Source organism: Populus euphratica, unplaced genomic scaffold, assembly GCF_000495115.2.
Source record: "Populus euphratica unplaced genomic scaffold, PopEup_1.0 scaffold4.1, whole genome shotgun sequence".
Lineage (NCBI taxonomy): Eukaryota > Viridiplantae > Streptophyta > Magnoliopsida > Malpighiales > Salicaceae > Populus > Populus euphratica.
This window is the reverse complement of record NW_011499859.1, coordinates 2,225,863-2,246,720: the sequence shown is the minus strand read 5'-3', so window position 1 is coordinate 2,246,720 and position 20,858 is coordinate 2,225,863. Positions and strand designations below refer to the sequence as shown.

The window sequence follows — 20,858 nt, the reverse complement described above, 5'->3', positions numbered from 1 at the left end:
CTTAGACTTGTCATGAATGTCTACAAAAGATATGAACAACTAAGATTAATTTTTTGCAGAGCAATTATTTGCCCCTGAGTCTTTTATTCATTCATGTTTGAAAGAGTTAATTAGTAAAAGTAAGGGGAAAAAAACACTTATTATCTTATACATGTCATGTTACTTGTCGTGGTTTTTATTAATGGAATTGTAAGAGGTGAGTTTAATTAATTTACTTATTATTTTTAGAAAAAATAACATTATTACTTAGAAAATAGAAAATACTTTGCAATAATAAAAGCAATGTTAAAGCATTATGTAAGGAGACATTGCACGGGGATATGAAGATTTTCATTGGAGATACAGAGATCTCATCATAAATATTTTATTGGAGAAATGGAGATTTCAATAGAGATACAAAGATATCATTGTAAAGATTTTATCAAAGATATAAGGACTTATTTAGAGACATGGAGAATTTATTTAAAGAAATATAGATTTTATTGGAGACATGAGAAAATATCCCTACTTTTAATGGAAAAAAAAGGTGTTCTTATTTGTTCACGCTTGATTATTCTATTCAAATGTGGTTTTTCATCGCCTATTTCACATTAAGAAGATTTCAACCAGAAAAAATATACATTAATTCTCATAAAGATTAGTTTAAACCTCACTAATAAGGATTTCAATCTCAATGCGTTCGAGTAGATTTTCTATGTTAAGTATTTTTTTATTGGACCTTTTGAAAATATACTTTAGTGCTCTTATATTTTTGTTGTGCAATGAAAAAGAGCTTAATAATGTTTTCTTTAGCTAGCATATTTGTATTGAAGTGGGAGGTGACTTTAGCGCTAAGATCATAAAAGTTAAAGACGATCTATGCTTTAGATTATGGTATCGCACTTTAGTAGTAGATCAATATAATATTATTAGGAGGGACTTTATATACAACATTATTATCTTGTGTTGCAATGCTTCAAACATTTTATATATACTCTCTTGTGTCTGTAAGTTTATCGTAATTGTTTAAGTTAGTCCTGGTAAAAATATAATATTTAGTTTTATACTATTAACGAGGTTGTAATATTTCAAACACCAATTATTACTTATCATATATAAAGACATTGTCCTTTTCTTAATCATTTAACTTATTGAAAAAGGAGAGAAAATTAATAAAATTCAAGAAAAAAAGAAAGGAAGATGGGTGAAAGGGATGCATGTAAAAAGAGTTTGAGTCATCTCTTTTTTATTATTTCAATTAACAAGAAAAAAGAAAGATGGATTAAGAGAGATTATAAGAAATGTAGAATGAGGGATACAAGAGGAGAGGTGGTTGTTGTGAATTAAAGAATAAAAAATTGACTTGAGGTGAGTGTCATAAGTTTTAAGAACTTTTATTTGAAATGACATGTTAGAAAATAATATAAAACTATTTATGAGACCTTATTCGACATTTTAAACTTTTAGATTAAACTAGTTTTTTAACATAATAGATTGAGTTTAAATAATATTTTTATGCTAATGCATATTTTTATCTATATTTAAATAGGTATACAAACTCAGAGGGTCAAGTCAATAAATAGATAATAAATACCTAAAAAATTTAGGTTATATATATATAAAAAAAGAGCAATTGATGATCTAAAAATGAAAAAGAGAACTGCTAATGGTTCAATATTAAAAACAATGTAATATTTTAGTTGAAGTTAAATAAAGTTTATATTTAAACTTTGTTAAAGTAGATTGAGAATATGATTCTAAAATGCTAGATTCTTATTATTAGTTTATATATACTAAAATCTTTTGATTGGAAGTAAGAAAAGACTCATATTTGAATTTTTTTTAAATTCAAGTGGTTTGTAGTCATGATCAGGCATCCATTATATTTCAGGAAAGCTTTAGGTTGTTTTATTTTTATTTTATAAGCTTTGTTAACTTTGATAATATATAATGAATGTATCTGTTTTGTAAGTGGTGTTTAAAAGTGTGATAATGATTACTTTTTAAAATATTTTTTTGTTAAAAAATATATTTAAAAAATTATTTTTGATATCAATACATCAAAACAATCTAAAAATACAAAAAAATAAATAATAATTTGAAGTAAAGAAAGACATTTTAATTTTTTTTTAAAATATTTTTAAAATACAAAAACAAACAAGATTTAAGAATTTTAAGAAACTTAATGAAAATGTGATTTAAATACTTTGATGTATATAATTATTTCAATAAGCGATTTTTATATTCTTTATAATTAAGAATATTCAAGTTGCAATTGCCGCACATAAAAAATCGATAACTTGATAACTTCAATGTCTCCAATTATTTACCATAGAAGTTCAAGTTTTTCAGCTTACATCTTACCCAATTCCATTCATGCCATTTTTGTTCTTCAAAAGGACACTTCAAGGGTTTTTTTGCACATATATAGTGATCTTAAGTAATTTAATTATAAATTATTTATATGATTTAACAAAAAAAACATGTTATGATTCAAAATTTTAATATATTATTTTTATAAAACATATAGACATCATCTTCAATAACATTTCCATGTATTCTATCATTCAAATTGAACGGATGCCATTTATCATATAATAAATTAAAATATCAGCAACTTAAAAACTAATTATTTTTCTCTCACCTAATTTATGTCATTGAATTCAAAATTAACTATAAGATTAGAAACATATCAATAATATCCCCTTGAAACATATAATGATCCTAATATTTTTTTTGATAAAATGTTTTTGAAGTTTTTCTATATAATAATAAAATAAAATTTTCAGTTGGATGGTTTTAATATATTCATGAAATTCTCTTATTTTCATTTTTTTTTAAGATTTAAATAAAAAATATAAAAAATTAATTTTAAATAAAAATAAGTTTATTTTAGACCGCGTTTGCAAATAGCTCTTTACGTTAATCATTGTTGTTTTTTGTTTTTTCTTAAATAGTGACTGTTCAATGTTTGATCATAATTTTGTCAATGCCCAGTGACAATACCTCACCGGTCACCGCTACTCTTTATTTTATTAAAAAAATTCTTACGTGAACAGAACAGAACAAAACAAGACAAAAGCTTCTGTTTCTCGCCCGCTCCCTCACTCTCCCTTGCTCCAAAGTTTTATTGATGTAGCAGAGAGAAGAGAAGAGAACACCAAGAAGGTTTTTCTTAAAAACAAGCCATGGATTTGCAAAAACTTTGCCTTGTAATCACTGTCACAGCTGTGATTTCACTGGCGTTGTACCCATCTTCAGTTACCGCAGGAGATATAGTTCATGATGATAATTTAGCCCCAAAAAAGCCAGGCTGCGAAAATGACTTCGTTTTGGTAACTTCTAAGTGCTGGTTTTTTTTTACATCTACCCAGTTTTTGTTTTGATGGTTTCTCAACTGGATTTTGAGTGTTTTCTCTGATGGTTTCTTGGATTTTTGAATTTTGTGTGTGTATTTTATGGTCTTGTTGTAGCTTCAAAGTGTATGAATGGTTGTTTTAAGAGTTTTTCAACTTGATTGTTTGTTTTAATGCCCCCTTTTCTTGTATCTGTTTTACAATTTTGTACGATTTGGAGCTAGTAATGTGATCCATCAAAAGTTGGAGTTTCTAAATCTGTGATCTTGTTGAGGTTTTGATTCCGTGTATTTGGATTTGGTGCTGATTTGCCTTCTTGGGTTGAATTAGGTTTCCATGTTTTAGAAACTTTAAAGGTTTATATGAGGTAGTTTTGAAGATGGTTTCTTTTCTTCTTATGGCCTTAATTTAGTGCGGGTTCATTTCTATCTTTTTGGCTCTCTTTTGGGTTTCTTATGTTAATATCAAACATGCATAACTGCGTATGTTATGCGCTAGGATTGGGAAAGACATTTAATGTTGTCTGTGCCAAGCTTGCTTTGATTTAGTGCATACCTTTTAAGCCTACCGCTTCTTATCTGGTTTTATAGGAAAGTTACATTCACCAGATTTTACGGGGCCTGTCTACTTTCTTGCTTGGAAATTGTACTCAGATTGTGTTCGTATTATTTATCTGCTAACTTTGTGGATGGTTTTTGTTAGGTAAAAGTTCAAACTTGGGTCGATGGAGTTGAGGATGCTGAATTTGTTGGTGTGGGTGCTAGATTTGGCACTACCATTGTGTCAAAAGAGAAAAATGCAAACCAAATTCGCCTTACACTTTCAGACCCTCTAGATTGTTGCAGTGCACCTAAGCATAAGGTTTTTCCTTCAGGACATTATATATGCTCTAGATATTTGCACAAAGCTGTGTACTTCAGTTATATGTTGTGGACATTTACTGAAGCTGATGTTCTTCAATTTGTTAGCTTGATGGAGATGTCATCATGGTTCACCGAGGTCATTGCAAGTTCACTACCAAAGCAAATAATGCTGAGGCTGCTGGTGCTTCAGCCTTGCTCATTATAAATAACCAAAAAGGTAATCAGCATATCTGCTGCTACATTTGATGCGTTTAGTAATCAGTAGAGATCTCATTGTGAGATCTTAGTAAGCAACGATAATGGTCTTGCTGTGCTACCTCAAATTAAACCCGTCAACTCAATTAAAATTAAACCTAACTAATTCTTGATGCTAACTGGCTGGGCTGGGCATATGAATCCTTTTCCACTATTCTGCCCATTCCCTTCTCCATCTGCACCTTTTCATTTTAGCCACATCTGTTTTACAAATATTTTGTTTTGTTAAAACCCAATGTCCTATAAATCTGCCATTTTTAAGAGGTATGTTAGGATTGCATATAGAAATTCTTGAACTCCTTCCTTGAACTCACCGCTGAAATTCTTCTTTGAAATCTTTCTTTAACTACATCATTGTTTTAATCTTTGTGGACATGGATGAATAACTGATCTTGAATTTATCTTCGTCTTGCTTGCACAAATGCTAACTTGGGCAAACAACCTATATAATGTACTTTACTCTCAATTTCTACCACCATGTCTTATCTTGCATGGATCTTGTTTCCCTTTTCTGCAGAACTTTACAAGATGGTCTGTGAGCCAGATGAAACTGATCTGGATATACACATACCTGCTGTTATGCTTCCACAAGATGCAGGTTCAAGCTTGGAAAAAATGCTGCTAACTAATTCATCTGGTAGGCTCTTCCATATTCCACATGTTGTGAGATAACATGCAAATCCATTTGTTAACTTGACCTTGCCGGCATTTGGGTTTTTTCATTTTTCTGAAGATGATTGTCCATTTGTTTAGGCGATGACAACTTGCTGCTTTGATGTACTGCATACATTTATCGGGTAGTTTCCTTCTTGTGGGAGAGTTGTTTAAAAATATTTCCCTGTTTGCAGTGTCTGTGCAGCTTTACTCTCCAAGGCGACCGTTAGTTGATATTGCTGAAGTCTTTTTGTGGTTGATGGCAGTCGGTACCATCTTGTGCGCCTCGTATTGGTCTGCATGGAGTGCCAGAGAAGCAGCTATTGAACAAGACAAGCTATTGAAGGTGATCTTTTGACAATATTTGCAAAATAGCATCAACTTAGTGCTTTCTTTCCTGAAGTGGTATTCTTATCATTACAACGTTTATATACGCTCTGATTCACGACCGTCATCTTCATGTAGGATGCTGTGGATGAAATTCCAAATGAAAAGGCTGTGGGTTTTAGTACTGTTGTAGACATTAATACAACATCAGCTGTTCTGTTTGTTGTCATTGCTTCATGCTTCTTGGTCATACTTTACAAACTCATGTCATATTGGTTCATAGAGCTTTTGGTGGTCCTCTTCTGCATAGGTGGTGTGGAGGTATGACTTTTCCCGTTTCACAATGAAATCATGATGGAATGTGGTGCCGGGAGCAAATACCTAAGCATTTATGCACATGTTACAAGTAGTGATTGTTATGCAAACTGCGATCAAACTATTTGACACATGAACATCCTGATTGTTATGTTTTCCATCATTTCCCCTTTCTGTTTGCTAGGATCAATTTTAACTATGTAGTTTTATGCATCTGCAGGGATTGCAAACTTGCCTGGTCGCTTTGTTGTCAAGGTATATTAATCAATCTCTTATTGATATATGACTTAACTTTTCTGAGATTTTTGCTTTGAATTCCTTGTTAGCCACATTCCATGTTTGAGTTGTTCATAATAATTCTTTTATCTTTGATTTGGGGAACTTTGGTTAAAGTTCCCATTCGTCAGTAAGTTGCCATGAAAGTAGCATGGTAGTGAAAATTGCACGCTTCTCCTAAGGAAAGTTCATTAACTCATCTTATGATTCCAATTCAGTGCAACAAGTGTTAATGTATCAAATGCAGATATTATGTATTTGAAGGTTCTGCCTGGGAGTTTTTATGAAGCTGGTTACCCATGGATGCTTGCTGTTGGATCACTTGAGTATTTTCTGCCAGTTCAGTGGTCAAGAACTAAAGTTACAATAATTGTACAGGTGGTTCAAGCATGCTGGAGAATCATACATTAAGGTGCCATTCTTTGGACCTCTCTCATACCTAACTTTGGCTGTTGCTCCATTCTGCATAGCATTTGCAGTTGCTTGGGCTGTGTATCGCACTGTTTCCTTTGCCTGGATAGGTCAAGATATACTCGTAAGGATACCTTCACTTCTTTTTTTCCTTATTGGCTGGCGTTTCTGCAACTTTTAATTTCCAGTTACCAAGATGATAGAACATCATCTCTCTGATTTCTGTTTTGGTTCCATCTGCTATATTTTTCATTCCAACACTAATGATTATTGACTCCAAAATGAAATGAATATTACGAAGCATACATTATAGCCTTTTTCCATCTCTTATATATATATATATATATATATATTGGGAAGTTGTTAGACAAGACTGATGGGGCAATTTAGCTAATAATCCTTCTCATTTATTTGTTCTTAAATCAGGGAATTGCACTGATAATCACCGTTCTGCAAATTGTCCATGTGCCTAATCTCAAGGTAATGTTCTTAAATAGACAGGCAAATAAGTAGAAGTTATTGCAATGGTTATGGCCCCACCAAGGTCGATGTGAGGAAGAATTGTTCCTTGTGATTGCAAGTTCAAAATTTTTGCCATCGCACCAAGTAACGGGCCTGCATAGACTGCTCCTTAGATTCTTTCTGTAATCTGACTCATCAGTTTTTTCCTTTCATAATTGCTCTTGGACCTTGTATGTGTCCATTGGATTTCCTTCCTAAATAGGCAATCATTGGCTGTTTTTTAAGTCAAAGAGCTCTAGCAATGACCCTTTTTTTCTTTGTTTCAGTGTTGCTCTGCACATGCTTACATGATTTCTTCTGTCAAGTCACAGAATTTGTTTTGGTTGCATTTGTGATGGTATCATTCAAATTTCCTTTAATTCCATACAAAGATGCAATCCTTTTATTTGATCAACTGTGCTTGTGGTCTAGTTTTACCAGGTTTAGTATCACTTGACATCAATTTAGATAGAGCAGATTTGAGGACTATGAATATTTCTGGTAACTCAGTGGTTTTTCTTCTGAAATGAATTACATGTTTTGTAAATCAGGTGGGCACAGTTCTTCTCAGTTGTGCGTTCTTGTATGACATCTTTTGGGTGTTTGTTTCTAAGAAGTTGTTCCATGAAAGCGTCATGATTGTGGTAAGTAATCCTGCTAATTTTACCATTTAGCATGCATAACTCTTGGTTTTGACTTTTGAATATCAATGCATTCGCTTGCTGAAGCATAACTCGGTTGATTGTATGTTTTTCCTTAGGTGGCTCGTGGTGATAGAAGTGGAGAGGATGGAATACCGATGCTGTTAAAGATCCCACGCTTGTTTGATCCTTGGGGTGGTTACAGCATAATAGGATTTGGTGACATCCTTTTACCTGGATTGCTGATAGCATTTTCCCTCAGGTTTACACTTCACTCAGTGATCCTCTGGCATGTATTTGCAGGAAGTATATTCTTAACTTCGTTTCTATTCTTGTAACTCAATATTTGCTAGCATTCTCTGGTGTTCCTTCCTCATTTTTTCCTCCAGGTTAAGTTAATTTTTTATATTTATGTGATTATGAAATTCTTTTTCCAATTTGGATCACAGAATTGGTGACTGTACTTTCTTCTTGCAATATTTTTCTTTTTCCATTCTATTTCAAAGCTATGGTGCTCATTTTAGCTCTAGATATCTAAGTTGTTATAAGAACATTTGCAACAGTAGTTCAAGCTCTCTAAGTTATAGGAATCTGTCATGTAAGGAAATAAAGTAAAGAAAATTGTGCTCTTGGCATTTTGAGAAGAGTGGAAAAACAATGACGCATGCTGCTCCACCTTTGGTCCTGGGCTTCTTTTTTAGTCAGCAAGTTCTGATCACATGGACAGTTCATTCAACAAGATCTCTATGCTAAAAAAATTTGATCGCTCTTGCAGGTATGATTGGTTAGCAACAAAGAGTCTTCGAGCTGGGTACTTCCCATGGGCAATGTTTGCTTATGGACTAGGTATGGAATATTAAAAACCATTCCCTTTCTCTGTTGGAACACTGTACCGTGTTTCCAAAATGAAAAGATAAAGAGGACTGTTGCGCTGTTCTTGTACTTCGTGATTTTTAAACTGCAATAATATTTTCACCGATTCCCCTTTTTAATCATTAAACGTGGCAGGTCTTCTCGTTACTTATGTGGCACTGAACTTGATGGATGGCCATGGGCAACCAGCACTGCTCTATATTGTCCCATTCACCCTTGGTAATTCTTTTTCACACAAGAAGAAAGGAAAACAACCTGAAAATGCAAATTGGTTTAACATTGACTTCACCTTATGAAAAAATTCACACATTGATGCAGGAACTTTTCTGGCACTGGGGAAGAAAAGGGGGGATCTCAGAGTCTTATGGACCCAAGGAGAACCAGAAACACCATGTTCCCATTTCCGTCTCCAACATGGTGAAGAATTGGACTAGGAAAAATAAGACTTCTTGTGTAATTATATCTGTAGTATTTTGTAGTTTATTGCTCATCCAAGGGGAAGCTGGTGGTGAGAAAACAGCCAGACAAGAATAACATAAAATGGAAATATTGTATCGAATCTTCAGGCCCTTCAGATCAACCTTGGGCTGACTATAAGTTAACATAACGAGAGTGCATTATTGTTCCAAGAAAACACTTTCTGTTTTCCGGCAAGTACCACAGAGACATCACGGCGCTGCACGTTCATGGAAAAAGGTGAGGGCTAGGTGAAACTTCATGGGAAAGCTTGTTGGTTTAAACTTTGTTTCACCTTAATGCTATTAATTGGTTGAAATTCACTGCTTTGAGAGGAATGGTTTTGAACAAGGACCTTGAGCCCCCTCCATGCGATGGACGGATGCCATGGAATAACACGGACAAAACCGTTTCACATGTGCATGGCAGCTATCCAAATCATTTCTCGTGTTTTAAAGTTCTCCAGGGTATTTGCGATCGTTTCTGTAGGAAGAATTAGATGGTTAACACCTTGAGATTTTCATTTTAGATTTGACCTTTGATGGGCAGGAGTTTTAAGAGACGGGAAGGGAAGAGCCTGTTAGACCTCCTATTAAATAAAAAAAAAAAAACCAGAAAATGTCTAATATAAGGTGTTATTGTGCCAAGATGTCTCTAATTGCAGGTGAATAATGGAAGATTTTTGTGCTTGTGGGCAGCTCGATCATTACAATAAGCCTTCGATAAAAAAAGAAAAAGAAAGAAGACAATTTAACCTTGTAAATTCAATTTTATAAGGAACAGTTTGATATCTATGATGGTGTTATTACAGTAAATTTTGTAACTTAAAAGTTAGTTGGCGATACGTATTGCAAGTTAAGGCGTCGGTATTTTGTCTTTATTGAAGGCAAAAACCTAATATAAAGACCATTTATGACTTGTCCTTTCCATAATATAATAGTTCAATTGTTTATCGTTTAGCTTTACTTCATCTTTGCACAAAAATCCACCTTTAAAACATCATTCTTTTATTAATAAAATTCTCAAGTGTTTTCGATTTTATTCTTGCTCTATAATCTTAATTTTTCATTTTTTTCAAGTTTTATCCTCACTCATTCTCTTGGTTTAAATTCTTTTGTGTATTTAAGGTTAAATCTTTAATGTTTTGATTTTAAATTTTAAATATCAATCTTGGTTGTATATTCTTGATTTTTTTTATTTTTTTTCAAATTTGATCTTTATTTTTTTCATTTTTTTTGAATTCTTTTATATTTGATTTTTCCTTTTAAAATTTACCCTTCAATTTAAAATTTGATAATATTTAAAGTTAGATTCTAAATTTTTTTATTTTAAATTTTAATTATTAATTCTTTTATCAAATTTTAATTTTATTATTGGATCTATAATTTTGGTGTGGACAAAATTGTTATACCTTTTCTAAGCTCCCATTGAGAGTTACGTTACTAGATTCATAAAGATGGAGTGGACAAAATCTTCTCTTTTCTGTGCATTTGAAATGGAGTCCTTGTGTCATCACATGCTTTGTTCATCTTTTTCAAGAATCAACACTTTACATTGTCTGTACAAATGATTTGAATCTTCTTGATATTGTTAGAAATAGATTAAGTTGTCGTTCGCTAACATAACTTCTAGAATCTTTAAAACTGTCTGATGTTTTTTCAACAATTTCCTTGGACTTCCCCGACATTGTTAGATGGTGGTGCCGATATATAGTAGTTATTATTATTCTTAATTCTTCATAAAATTGTTAGATAGAGATCCCGACAGTTTTTCTTGGATCTATTTAAGATTATTGGAGTTATTACAGTAGATTATAATATATTTAGAGAATTAAAATATTAGCTGACGACGTAGTACAAGCTAAAGCACAAGTGTCTCGCCTTTTTCATAAAGGAAATCCATGCTCTCTGTGATAGGCAAAGAACTAATATATAATCGGCACGGTAAACACGAAAACACTCTGTGAACTTTCTCCTCCATGACTGTTCATTATTCGACTCTAATTTACCTTTGAACAGGTGAAATAGCCCAAAACTCCACCACTAGATCAACACCCTCCTCGACCAGTCAAATTCCAAAACGTTTACACTTTTCTCAACAAAAACCATGCCTCGTCAACTTTTGAATATATATATATTCAAAAGTTGACGAGGCATGGTTTTTGTTAGAAAAGTGTAAATGGTAACAATTGATGGCTCAGGATATTGGGAACAAAATGCAGAAATTAACAGAGGTGGTGATGGAGAGATGCGTATTCATCCGAATCCCAAAAGTGACAAGAATCGTCGAGGAGCACACAACTATAAGCCTTTTTTTAATGAGAGGTCATCAATGGATCATAGCCTAGTTGTGTGAAGAAGAAAGCATTGAGAAAAGCAGTAATGAAATGATGCAGTTGTTATCTCTCAAGAGGATGGAACTAAGAATCGTTGTTTCTTGGCAGGTGGTTCTGCTGCAATGAATACTCCTGACGCAGTCTGTTCCATGTCACTCTCCGTAGGATGATTTAAATTCATTCCCTTCTGTTAAAAAAAGTTGATGACAAGTCATTTTCTTTTTCTTTTTTCAAAAGAAGAAGAAGAAGAAGAAGATACATAAGCAAACCTGGTTTTCAACCACTAAGAGGTAGGTGGAAAATTGGTGGTGTGGTTTTTAGGATTTTAAAATTTATTTTTAATCTATTTTTATTTATAAAAGTTTAATAAATATTGTTTAAGTATTAATCAACCAATTTATCAATACAGATCATTCTGAAAATACTCTAAAAATACAAAATAAAATAAAATAAATAAATCTTCCTCAATCCCGGTCTTTTTTTTCTTTGTAGAAATTGAAGCAAAAAAAAACAAACAATATATTAATAATTGTTTTTTTAAAAAAATAGAATTTGGTGATATCAAGAATATTTTTTTTACTGTCAAAACATAGCCACCTGATAATTATATTTTTTCTTTATTATTTTTTAAGAAGTTTACTTTCCTCTCTCAAACTCAGTAATTGAAAAAATAAACACAATTATAAATTTTTAAGCTAAACTAAGTCTTCACGCAAATGTCAGGTTAGCCATGTGAGCATCCTCGCGTCTTATGTTTAGGACCTCTTTCTTTGAATTTATTACTTACAAATTTAAACCAAGCCCATTAAATTGGTCATAAATGAATGCAGTCAGAAAAAAATAAAAAAAAGGGTGCAAAGAGAATTTATAGAGAGGTCCCTTGGATCCACGCATGTATCTATTAATTTCAATTAGAAAATTTAGAATGTGTAGCATATAAATTGAACTTTATATGCAAATATCTCAAACTCTCACATTTCTAATAAATATAAGGGAAAATTACCCTGATTTTCTTATAGTTTAGCTATTTTTTTACCCTGTCTCTATTTTTTTGAAGAGAGAAAAAGGTTTGGTTTTGTTTTTACCCGGGATTTCCTGAGTTTATAGCAGCATTTATCTACAAATGAAAGTGACGATGTTTTAATAATTACAAATAACAGCATGTAAGAGTTAAGCAATGTAACTTGTAAACCCAGAAGCTGTGTGGATCCATGGGCATAAGGGATCTCTCTTCGTGAGAGGAGCTGTTGCAACACTGGCGGGGGGGCTGGCTCATTGGCTGCAAAGATGGTGGTGGTTTCCATTTTATTTTTTAATGAAAAACTTGTAATATTTAATATAAATATTTTTTAGTTATTAATTAAAATATAGCAACAATCTTGTAAGCAATTTGTTTTTTTTTTTTTAGTGTAATGTAAAGTATCATCATCATAAATTTCATGAAGCTGAGGAGAAAAGGCTGGGACGTGTTGGATGTAGATTATCTTTACATGCAAAGACGTCAAACTCTCACGTTTCTCGTAAATATAGAGATTTGTGCTCATTGAATTGAATTCCGGTGTTGAAACACATTTTATAACACAAGTGCACCTAGAGTTTACCGGTGATCTAAAATTGTTGCCTAGGAAATTATTGATTGTTGATTAAATAAGTGGCATATACCTGTTATGATAAGAATAAGATCTCCTCAAGAATCTTCAAATCAAACCCATGATTTTTGCGCAGTGTTTGTTGTATACAGAAAACAAAAACCCTTAATCTCATCCGTGTATCACGAATGAACCATCTTCAATTCATTATCAAATAAGAAAATTAGAAGCCAGTTCACAATATTCCCTTCCCGGTGAAGATTGATACCCTAGACTGTATCTATCTGTGTGTCTGCTACAGCATGTCCTTCACCTTGGAAAAAGATGCATCCAGCCCATCTTTTCCTCTCACCGGAGCTAGAGTTCTCTTTCCTCCCAACGACCCTAATTACAATAAACACATGATCTGTTGTAATCTAATCACTTGCAGTCAAAGCATGTTCTGGCTAAGCCGCTAAAGGCAAGGTGAGCTGTGGCAAGATCTTGAAGCATGTAGGAGAGCTCTTTTGGTTCGTGGGATGGGACCACTTGGCGCACCCCTTATGGAATGGTGGGTCAGTCTAGCTAGCTGTAGGTGACACAACGGATAATAGGAACAGGCCATGATGACATCAGGAACTGCCACGTGTCTGGGGGATAGAGGCTTGGACGGTTGGAGATGACGTGTGTTTGTTTGGAGTGCACTTCCAGGTTTTAGGGTTTCTGTAGGTGTCTTTTATCTTTTTTTTTTTTTTTTTTTTTTTTTTATTTTTTTTTTTTTTTTTTTTTTTTTTTTTTTGCTTAAGTTGGTGCTCATTTTCAATGTCACAAATGGTTCAAAATGGGGCCGGAGGCTGCATGTGAGGGCAGGGACGATACCAGAAGGGTATCCCATGAGTGTGAGCTGTCCAGCATGTATCATTCATGCACCTTTTCTGTAAAAAAAAAAAAAAAGCTACATGAAATGAAGATTAAGGAGAGGATAGACATAGAACGAGAGAGAGAGAGAGAGAGCATGTGGTCCCAATCTCTACTGTTTGATTGTCATGCAAATGATTATTAAATCCATGTAAACCTCACAAAGATAGTGTTTATTATCGTATTTTTTTAAAAAAAATTAAATTTATTTTGTTTTAATTTTTTTTAATATATTAATATTAAAAATAAAAAAAATTATTTTAATATATTTATAATTGAAACTGCCTAAGCGAGGAGATGTTTGGGGTAGACTAAAAAAAAAAAATTTAATAAGCGCCGCTGGTTTCTGGAAATAAAACTTGGTGGGGAGTGACGAAATTCGAATAGCTTAAATAATGGGTTATTATTATTTGTTTTTTTAATAAATAGATGCAGTCCATGATGGTCCAGGCAGGACAAGAGAAGTTAACAACCATCTTCCTTTTTAGACAATCAAAGTTCACTTTGGAGTAAGTGGGGTCCCTCTCCCACCTGCTACTTCTTTGCTTATTTTTGGACCCCACCACCGTTCATGTCAAGCCGTTGTTATACAAGAAGGACGCAACAGTAATTTTCAGATTGTAATTGAGATTTATTTTTTTTCAAAATTTGATTACAAAACTAATTATTTCTTAGTCTTTTTAAGCAATTTTGATATATTAATATAAAAAATTAAAATTAAAAATATCATCTTAATATATTTCTAAAAAAACTATAAAAAACAATATTTACCCCTCTTTCACTCTTTCAATAGCCGTTTGCCCAACTAGCCGTTAACTCCACCTCGTTCTCCTTTCAAAAAGGCTGCCCCCCTCCTAACGGTCACAAAACGGTCAGCTTCTCACAGCCACTCGGTTTTTCGTTTTTTGTTTTCAGCTTTCATCACTTGTTTTTGGTTTGTGCTTTTGCTTTCTTTGAAAGGAAGACCCAGAGGCTTCTTGCTTTGCTGAAATGTCAATATTACCCTGCTCGCCTTCGAGGGAGTGGAATCGGGGATGCTTGGCTCTACATAACGAATATTCCGGGAAAAACAAGGAGATCATGACCGTCCGAAGTAAGGAAAAAGGGTGTCAAAATCAAGAAAGTGATTTGACTTCTTCAATGTCCATTTTGCTCGAGCTAGCCACCTGGCACCTGCTTATAACGAACCATTTGAATTTATAGCTTTTTAACTTTATAGCAAAAGGAAATATACATTTATAATTTCTCGTAATTAAAATCAATGACAAAAGAAAAAAGAAAAACAACTCCAAATACATTTTTAAATATTTTTTATTAGGATTAATTCAAACATTTAGTAAGTAATAAACTTGCTTTCTTTCCTGTGTTCATAGGATGATGGTTACTTTGGTCTTTACACGAGCTGGCGGTGAAGCTCACTGAGCTTGACCACAGGTGGTATTTTCTTCTGGCTAGCCCTTACCATACACATTCTTTTCATCTGATTAGGTGAAGGCACAGCTAATTATTTTTAATTCAGGGCCAAAAAAAAAATATAAAGAAAAAGACGACACTCTGTCTCTCTGTCTCTCTCTCTCTCTCCCCCCGATGGCGAGAGGATAAGAACAGAGGGTACGAACCGCCAACCAAAACCTGCCAACATCTCTCACTGATCTTTCCAGAACAAACCCCCCTACCCCCTCACTCACTCGTTTCTTGTGTAATGTTTGTCGTTCGGTGTATTAAAATAATTTACTTTTTTATTTTTCAAAACTTATTTTTAGTATAAATACATTAAACCAACTTAAAAATACAAATAAAAAAATCAACTTAAAAAAATCAAGTTTTTTTTTATAAAAAACATTATACTGTCACATAAGAAAAATACTGCCATAACCCTTATACCCTATCCCTTTCTAATCACTTGTCACACTTCACTTAGAATATTCTCCTATTCCATTCTAAACTAAATAATAATAATGATAATAAAATAGATGAATAACAACGAAGTGTGTGATTGTTATGATGGGGTTAATTCTCAACAAGGATCTTTATAATTGTATCTATCATTCTGACTATTCTATATTAAAATTAGAAAAAACAATTCGATTTATTCGTTATCTTGGTATTCATGGAAATGAACAGATTAAATCTCTACACTTACTATATTCAAAATAGGGAGTATTTAAGTAGTGAAATATTTTAAATCTTATTAAATCCTTTTAAACAAGTCTGAGATATATAATGTTTTCCTACATATGGAAATCTAATAAAAACTTAGCAATAACTTGATTATTAAATTTATTTTTAATATCAATAAAATATATATAAAAATTAATTAATTTAAAACTAAAAGCCGTAGTTTATTTATTATTATTGTGCTTGTAAATAAATGAATAAATAAATGCCGGTCCGTGACGTGGCTTAATTGAATGATCATGATGGTCAAGCGGCAAATAAAAAAAAAAAAAACAAAGACAACACATTTTTTCCAAGCAGCCAAATAATTGAAAAACTTTTATCGCCTATATATAAAACCACCTTATCCCTGTTCCTCCCAATAAACTTTTGCTTTGTGTGCCTGACTGTACTCTCCTACTTTCAGAGAGAACACAGAGAGAGAAAAACAAACCAACAAGCCATCTTCCGAGAAAGAAAATGGAGGGCAAAGAAGAGGATGTTAAGCTCGGAGCTAACAAGTTCTCAGAGAGACAGCCTATTGGAACATCAGCTCAAACTGACAAGGATTACAAAGAGGCGCCACCAGCTCCTTTGTTTGAGCCTGGTGAACTCAAGTCATGGTCCTTTTACAGGGCTGGTATAGCTGAGTTCATAGCCACTTTCCTGTTCCTTTACATCACTGTCTTGACTGTCATGGGTGTTACGAAGCCTGGTACAAGCAAATGTTCCACTGTTGGTATTCAAGGCATTGCTTGGGCTTTTGGTGGCATGATCTTTGCCCTTGTTTACTGCACTGCTGGTATCTCAGGTAATAAATGACAAAGATGCCTTCTCCTCTACCTTTTTTTTTGGGGGGGGGTTAGACCTGCTTAGCCTTGGATAATTCTCTCCTGTGTTTCCTAAATAAACATTCTTTCTGGGTTCTGCCTATTAAATGTTCAGTCTCTCTTGCTAATACCGGTTATGTCTTGTTTTCCTTCTTTTTACCTTTTAAAGTCGTATTGTACTAACTAGATCTGCATGTGCTCAGGTGGACACATCAACCCAGCTGTGACCTTTGGGCTGTTTTTGGCAAGGAAGCTCTCTTTGACAAGGGCTGTGTTTTACATCATCATGCAGTGCCTTGGTGCAATCTGTGGTGCTGGTGTAGTGAAGGGTTTCCAAGGAAGCTCCAGCTACGAGGTTCAGGGTGGTGGAGCTAATGTTGTGAATCATGGATACACCAAGGGTGATGGCCTTGGTGCAGAGATAGTCGGTACCTTTGTTCTTGTCTACACTGTCTTCTCTGCCACTGATGCCAAGAGAAACGCTAGAGACTCTCATGTCCCTGTAAGTACTCTATGTTTTTGTTTTACTCCATGTGTTTACCTATTTAACTTTATAACAGTCCTTGCTGTGTCGATTGGTGCCATGTAATTGTTTTACACTGTACTCCGTTTTTCTGTGTTTCTGGTTGCTTTTTATTGCTCGATTGTTTCATGTACGTCTCGTTGACTGGCATGGTTCTTGGTTAGCTAGAAATTGTTGGTTTTTTCTGTTACCAAGATCTTTAATATGGGTACAAATCACGTTTCCAAGTTTCAGTGCCATGTTTGGTAGTTCGTTTCAAACTGTGATTGCGTTTTTAAAATATGTTTGTCTTCAAATAACATTTTTTAGCGCTTTTGGATGTTTTGATGAGCTAATGTTAAAAATAAAAAATAAATTCCCGGAAAAAACACTTATGAAAATTACCCACAGAATAAAACACGCAATTAGACAGAGGTATAGATGTGTGGTTTTCATCTAGGGTGTGGTTTCTGGGTTCAAGTTTCCTGAAATCTTTTTACAGAGACTGGTGGGTGTGGCTGGGTGGTTTGTCTGCTTTCTTTGCTTTGGAAGGCTGATGGTGTGATGGTAACTTTGATAATGATGTTTCACCTTTCGGTAGGTTTCTGCAACTTTAGCATGCGCTCTAGTAATTAGCCTCTTGGAGTGCTTAGTCCTGTGTGTCCTGCCAGAGTACATCTTATTAAAAAAAGTTGTAGCCCCCTCCATTATCAAAAAATAACCACATGGTGCCAATCCGTCATCTTATGCTTTTTACCATGTCCACTAACGGCTCCACTGGTATTATTTTTATCATATGCCTTTTTTGCAGTGTTCGTATGTTCTATGTTAGGGGTCCTGCATGGACTTGTATTAGGTGGCGTCATCTGTTGATAGTCACACTAAACTTTCGAATAGAGAGGAAGGAATGGATTAATATCAATTGATGGATTGTTAGTGTGGTTTGTCAGTGGTTTTTGGACCTCCACAAGTCCCCATGCGTGCCTTTGCTTCGTTTGTCTTGCACATGATGTTAATGGTTTCCAATAACATCATATATATATATATATATATATCATCCAACTTTTGTATAATATAAAAAAAAGTCTTAAGAATTTTTTATGTATATAATTATTCGTGTGTGTTCTTTCTTGTAACTGCTGCAAATTGATATGGCTAACGAGGAATACAATCAGGGGCATGCTCTCATTATGATGTTATTCATGGTTTTTCTGCAGATTTTGGCTCCCCTTCCCATTGGATTCGCAGTCTTCTTGGTTCATTTGGCTACCATCCCCATCACTGGAACTGGCATTAACCCGGCAAGGAGTCTTGGAGCCGCCATCATTTTCAACAAAGACCGTGCATGGGATGACCACGTAAGTTGTTTGATTGAAAGAACTTGGTTTGCTCTCCCTACTAGCTTAATGAATGAATGATGAGTAGTGATTTTGATTCATTGCAATGTATCTTCTTGTTTCTTACAGTGGATCTTCTGGGTTGGCCCATTCATTGGAGCTGCTCTTGCCGCTGTCTACCACCAGATAGTTATCAGAGCCATTCCTTTCAAGAGCAGAGCTTAATTTCGTTCGCCCTTTCACAACTTCTTCTATCCTTGTTTGAACTTGGCTTCTCTATCTATCGTGTGAATTTGGTATTGTGGTGTTAATTTATGTGTGTAAATTATCTAGCTTTTTGAATGGAGAATTCTGTTTACTTTTATTTGCTTCGTTCTCTCCCTGGCTACCACATGGTGTCGCTTGTCTGTCTCTCCACTTGGCAAAAAAAAAGAAACACTGCTTAAGAGATTTTATTCTGTGGGAGGCCAAAGACTGAATGAGAAACAAGCTGTGCAATTTCTTTGAAATGCAAGGTACTTTGTTAGCCCTGATGGGGCATTGTGCTTGTTCATCAATTTTCCGAAGGCTAAATCCGAGACTTCAAAAAAAAAATTAAAAATAGCTAAACAAAGAAGGGACCAAAGCCTCACTACATTGAGATAATCATTAGAAACTCACACCAGGGAAAGAGGAGTTCCCTTACACTAAGCGACATTTTGGCATTTGGATCATACCCTAATCATATCCTTAATGGCCATCAAGACATGCTTGATGCCTTACCTCTGTGATTCACGAACAAATTGCAAAAAGTCATCGTGTGGACGTAGGGTTCCGATACTTGGATCGCCCATATAAATTCAAGACCATTCTAGTACACATCTATCATGGGATTGATATATTGCAGGCAGCTAACGCAACACAGCCATATGTATTTTCACTATTTTTTAAGGGACCTTTAAGAATGCTGTGTGTGTTACTGTGAGGGTCTGCCTGTTTGTATTGTGGTGAGGGGTAGGAGTAAGCTAAAAAACAAAAAAAAAACAAAGAAAATGAAAAAATTGAAAAACAAACCCAAAGTAACCAATTAGAAAACAAAAATAAATTCACTTCAATTCAATTTGATTTTAAAAATTCAAAATTGATTGAACCAAATAGAATTAAATTGGTTCACCTAACATTAAACCCTACAATAAATATCCAATAAATATAAAAAAAAATCACAAAAACACAAATCATTAGTCACACCCTTCTCACCCTCTCCTCGCAAACCCTTTTCCTCATCCCATCTCTATAATCAACAAAAAGCACATCAATTTTTGTTTTATTTCTTATCTTCTTCATTTTCCTTCTCACATAATCAAAACATGCTCTTTATATATATATATATATATATATATATATATATATGAACCAAGCAAGGTTATAATCAAATTTTGGTGAAAATTTTTACACCATCCAATTTTACTCTATTAAAAATAATTTTCAACTCAATAGTTGGATTGGACTGAGATTTATGTAGGAGTTTCTAAACATGTTATTCTACATTAGGTTATAATCTCAAGTCAATTGGAGTTCAGAAATAGATTATTTTATAAGTTATTGGATCAATCTTGTTAAATCTATCCAAACCTTCATTTACTGCTTGGGTTATATTTAGAGTTATAGAAAGAATTCCGCAGAAATTAAAATTGGGTTGCAAAGTACATTTCTTTACCTTTCTGAAAGTATATGGTATGCTTATTAATTCATCCGGACGAAAGAGAACAATGCGTTTGAACTTAAAGCTGAAACATGACAAAAATATATGAAATTTAGAGAATGTTTTCTTTGTATATTATGAATTTGAATTTTAGTCACTACAGTGATTTCTTAATGCTCTTGAAAACATATGTGGCTAGTATTAACTTACCTATTCTATAAAGATTCCATGTTAACTAAGAAGACATTTATAATGACAACTATTATCTATAGTTTGCAAGGATTTCATATCCATTAAAGAATGTATATGGTAGTAACTAGCAAGGAGGCTCAAGATTATTTTGTTGTTTTTATTTTATTTTATAGGATTTACTTGCACATCAAGGAGATTAAGAGGATGCAATTTAAGGGAGAAAATCTTAGCAATTAAAAACAAAGTTTCCTAGCTGATTTAGAACATGAAGTTTTGGTAAAGCCTCCAAAGAAAGCAAAGGAGGAGTTTCGGCCTGCTATGCATAAAGGTTTTAAGCAAGATGAATTTGTTTTATGTTGTTTTTTAAATTTATTTTAATGTTGAATAATATTAACTTTGAATTTTATTCTAAATTGTGTTTCTTTTGGCCT

The 20,858-nt window shown here is 33.6% G+C and overlaps 2 protein-coding genes across 2 annotated transcripts; both read left to right on the top strand.

Moving 5' to 3' along the window:
- Nucleotides 1-2,960: 2,960 nt before the first annotated feature.
- Nucleotides 2,961-9,258, top strand: LOC105124372 (signal peptide peptidase-like 2). The gene is made up of 14 exons (XM_011024374.1): nucleotides 2,961-3,314; nucleotides 4,038-4,196; nucleotides 4,304-4,415; nucleotides 4,971-5,090; nucleotides 5,302-5,453; nucleotides 5,573-5,755; nucleotides 5,970-6,004; nucleotides 6,404-6,560; nucleotides 6,863-6,916; nucleotides 7,489-7,581; nucleotides 7,698-7,840; nucleotides 8,354-8,424; nucleotides 8,587-8,670; nucleotides 8,770-9,258. The coding sequence occupies exons 1-14, from the start codon at nucleotides 3,168-3,170 to the stop codon at nucleotides 8,883-8,885; spliced, it is 1,626 nt and encodes a 541-aa protein (XP_011022676.1). The 5' UTR covers nucleotides 2,961-3,167; the 3' UTR covers nucleotides 8,886-9,258.
- Nucleotides 9,259-16,261: 7,003 nt separating this feature from the next.
- On the top strand, nucleotides 16,262-18,926 carry LOC105124371 (aquaporin PIP1-2). The gene is made up of 4 exons (XM_011024373.1): nucleotides 16,262-16,696; nucleotides 16,919-17,217; nucleotides 18,435-18,575; nucleotides 18,684-18,926. Exons 1-4 carry the CDS (start codon nucleotides 16,366-16,368, stop codon nucleotides 18,777-18,779), a joined length of 867 nt encoding a protein of 288 aa, XP_011022675.1. The 5' UTR covers nucleotides 16,262-16,365; the 3' UTR covers nucleotides 18,780-18,926.
- Nucleotides 18,927-20,858: the final 1,932 nt, after the last annotated feature.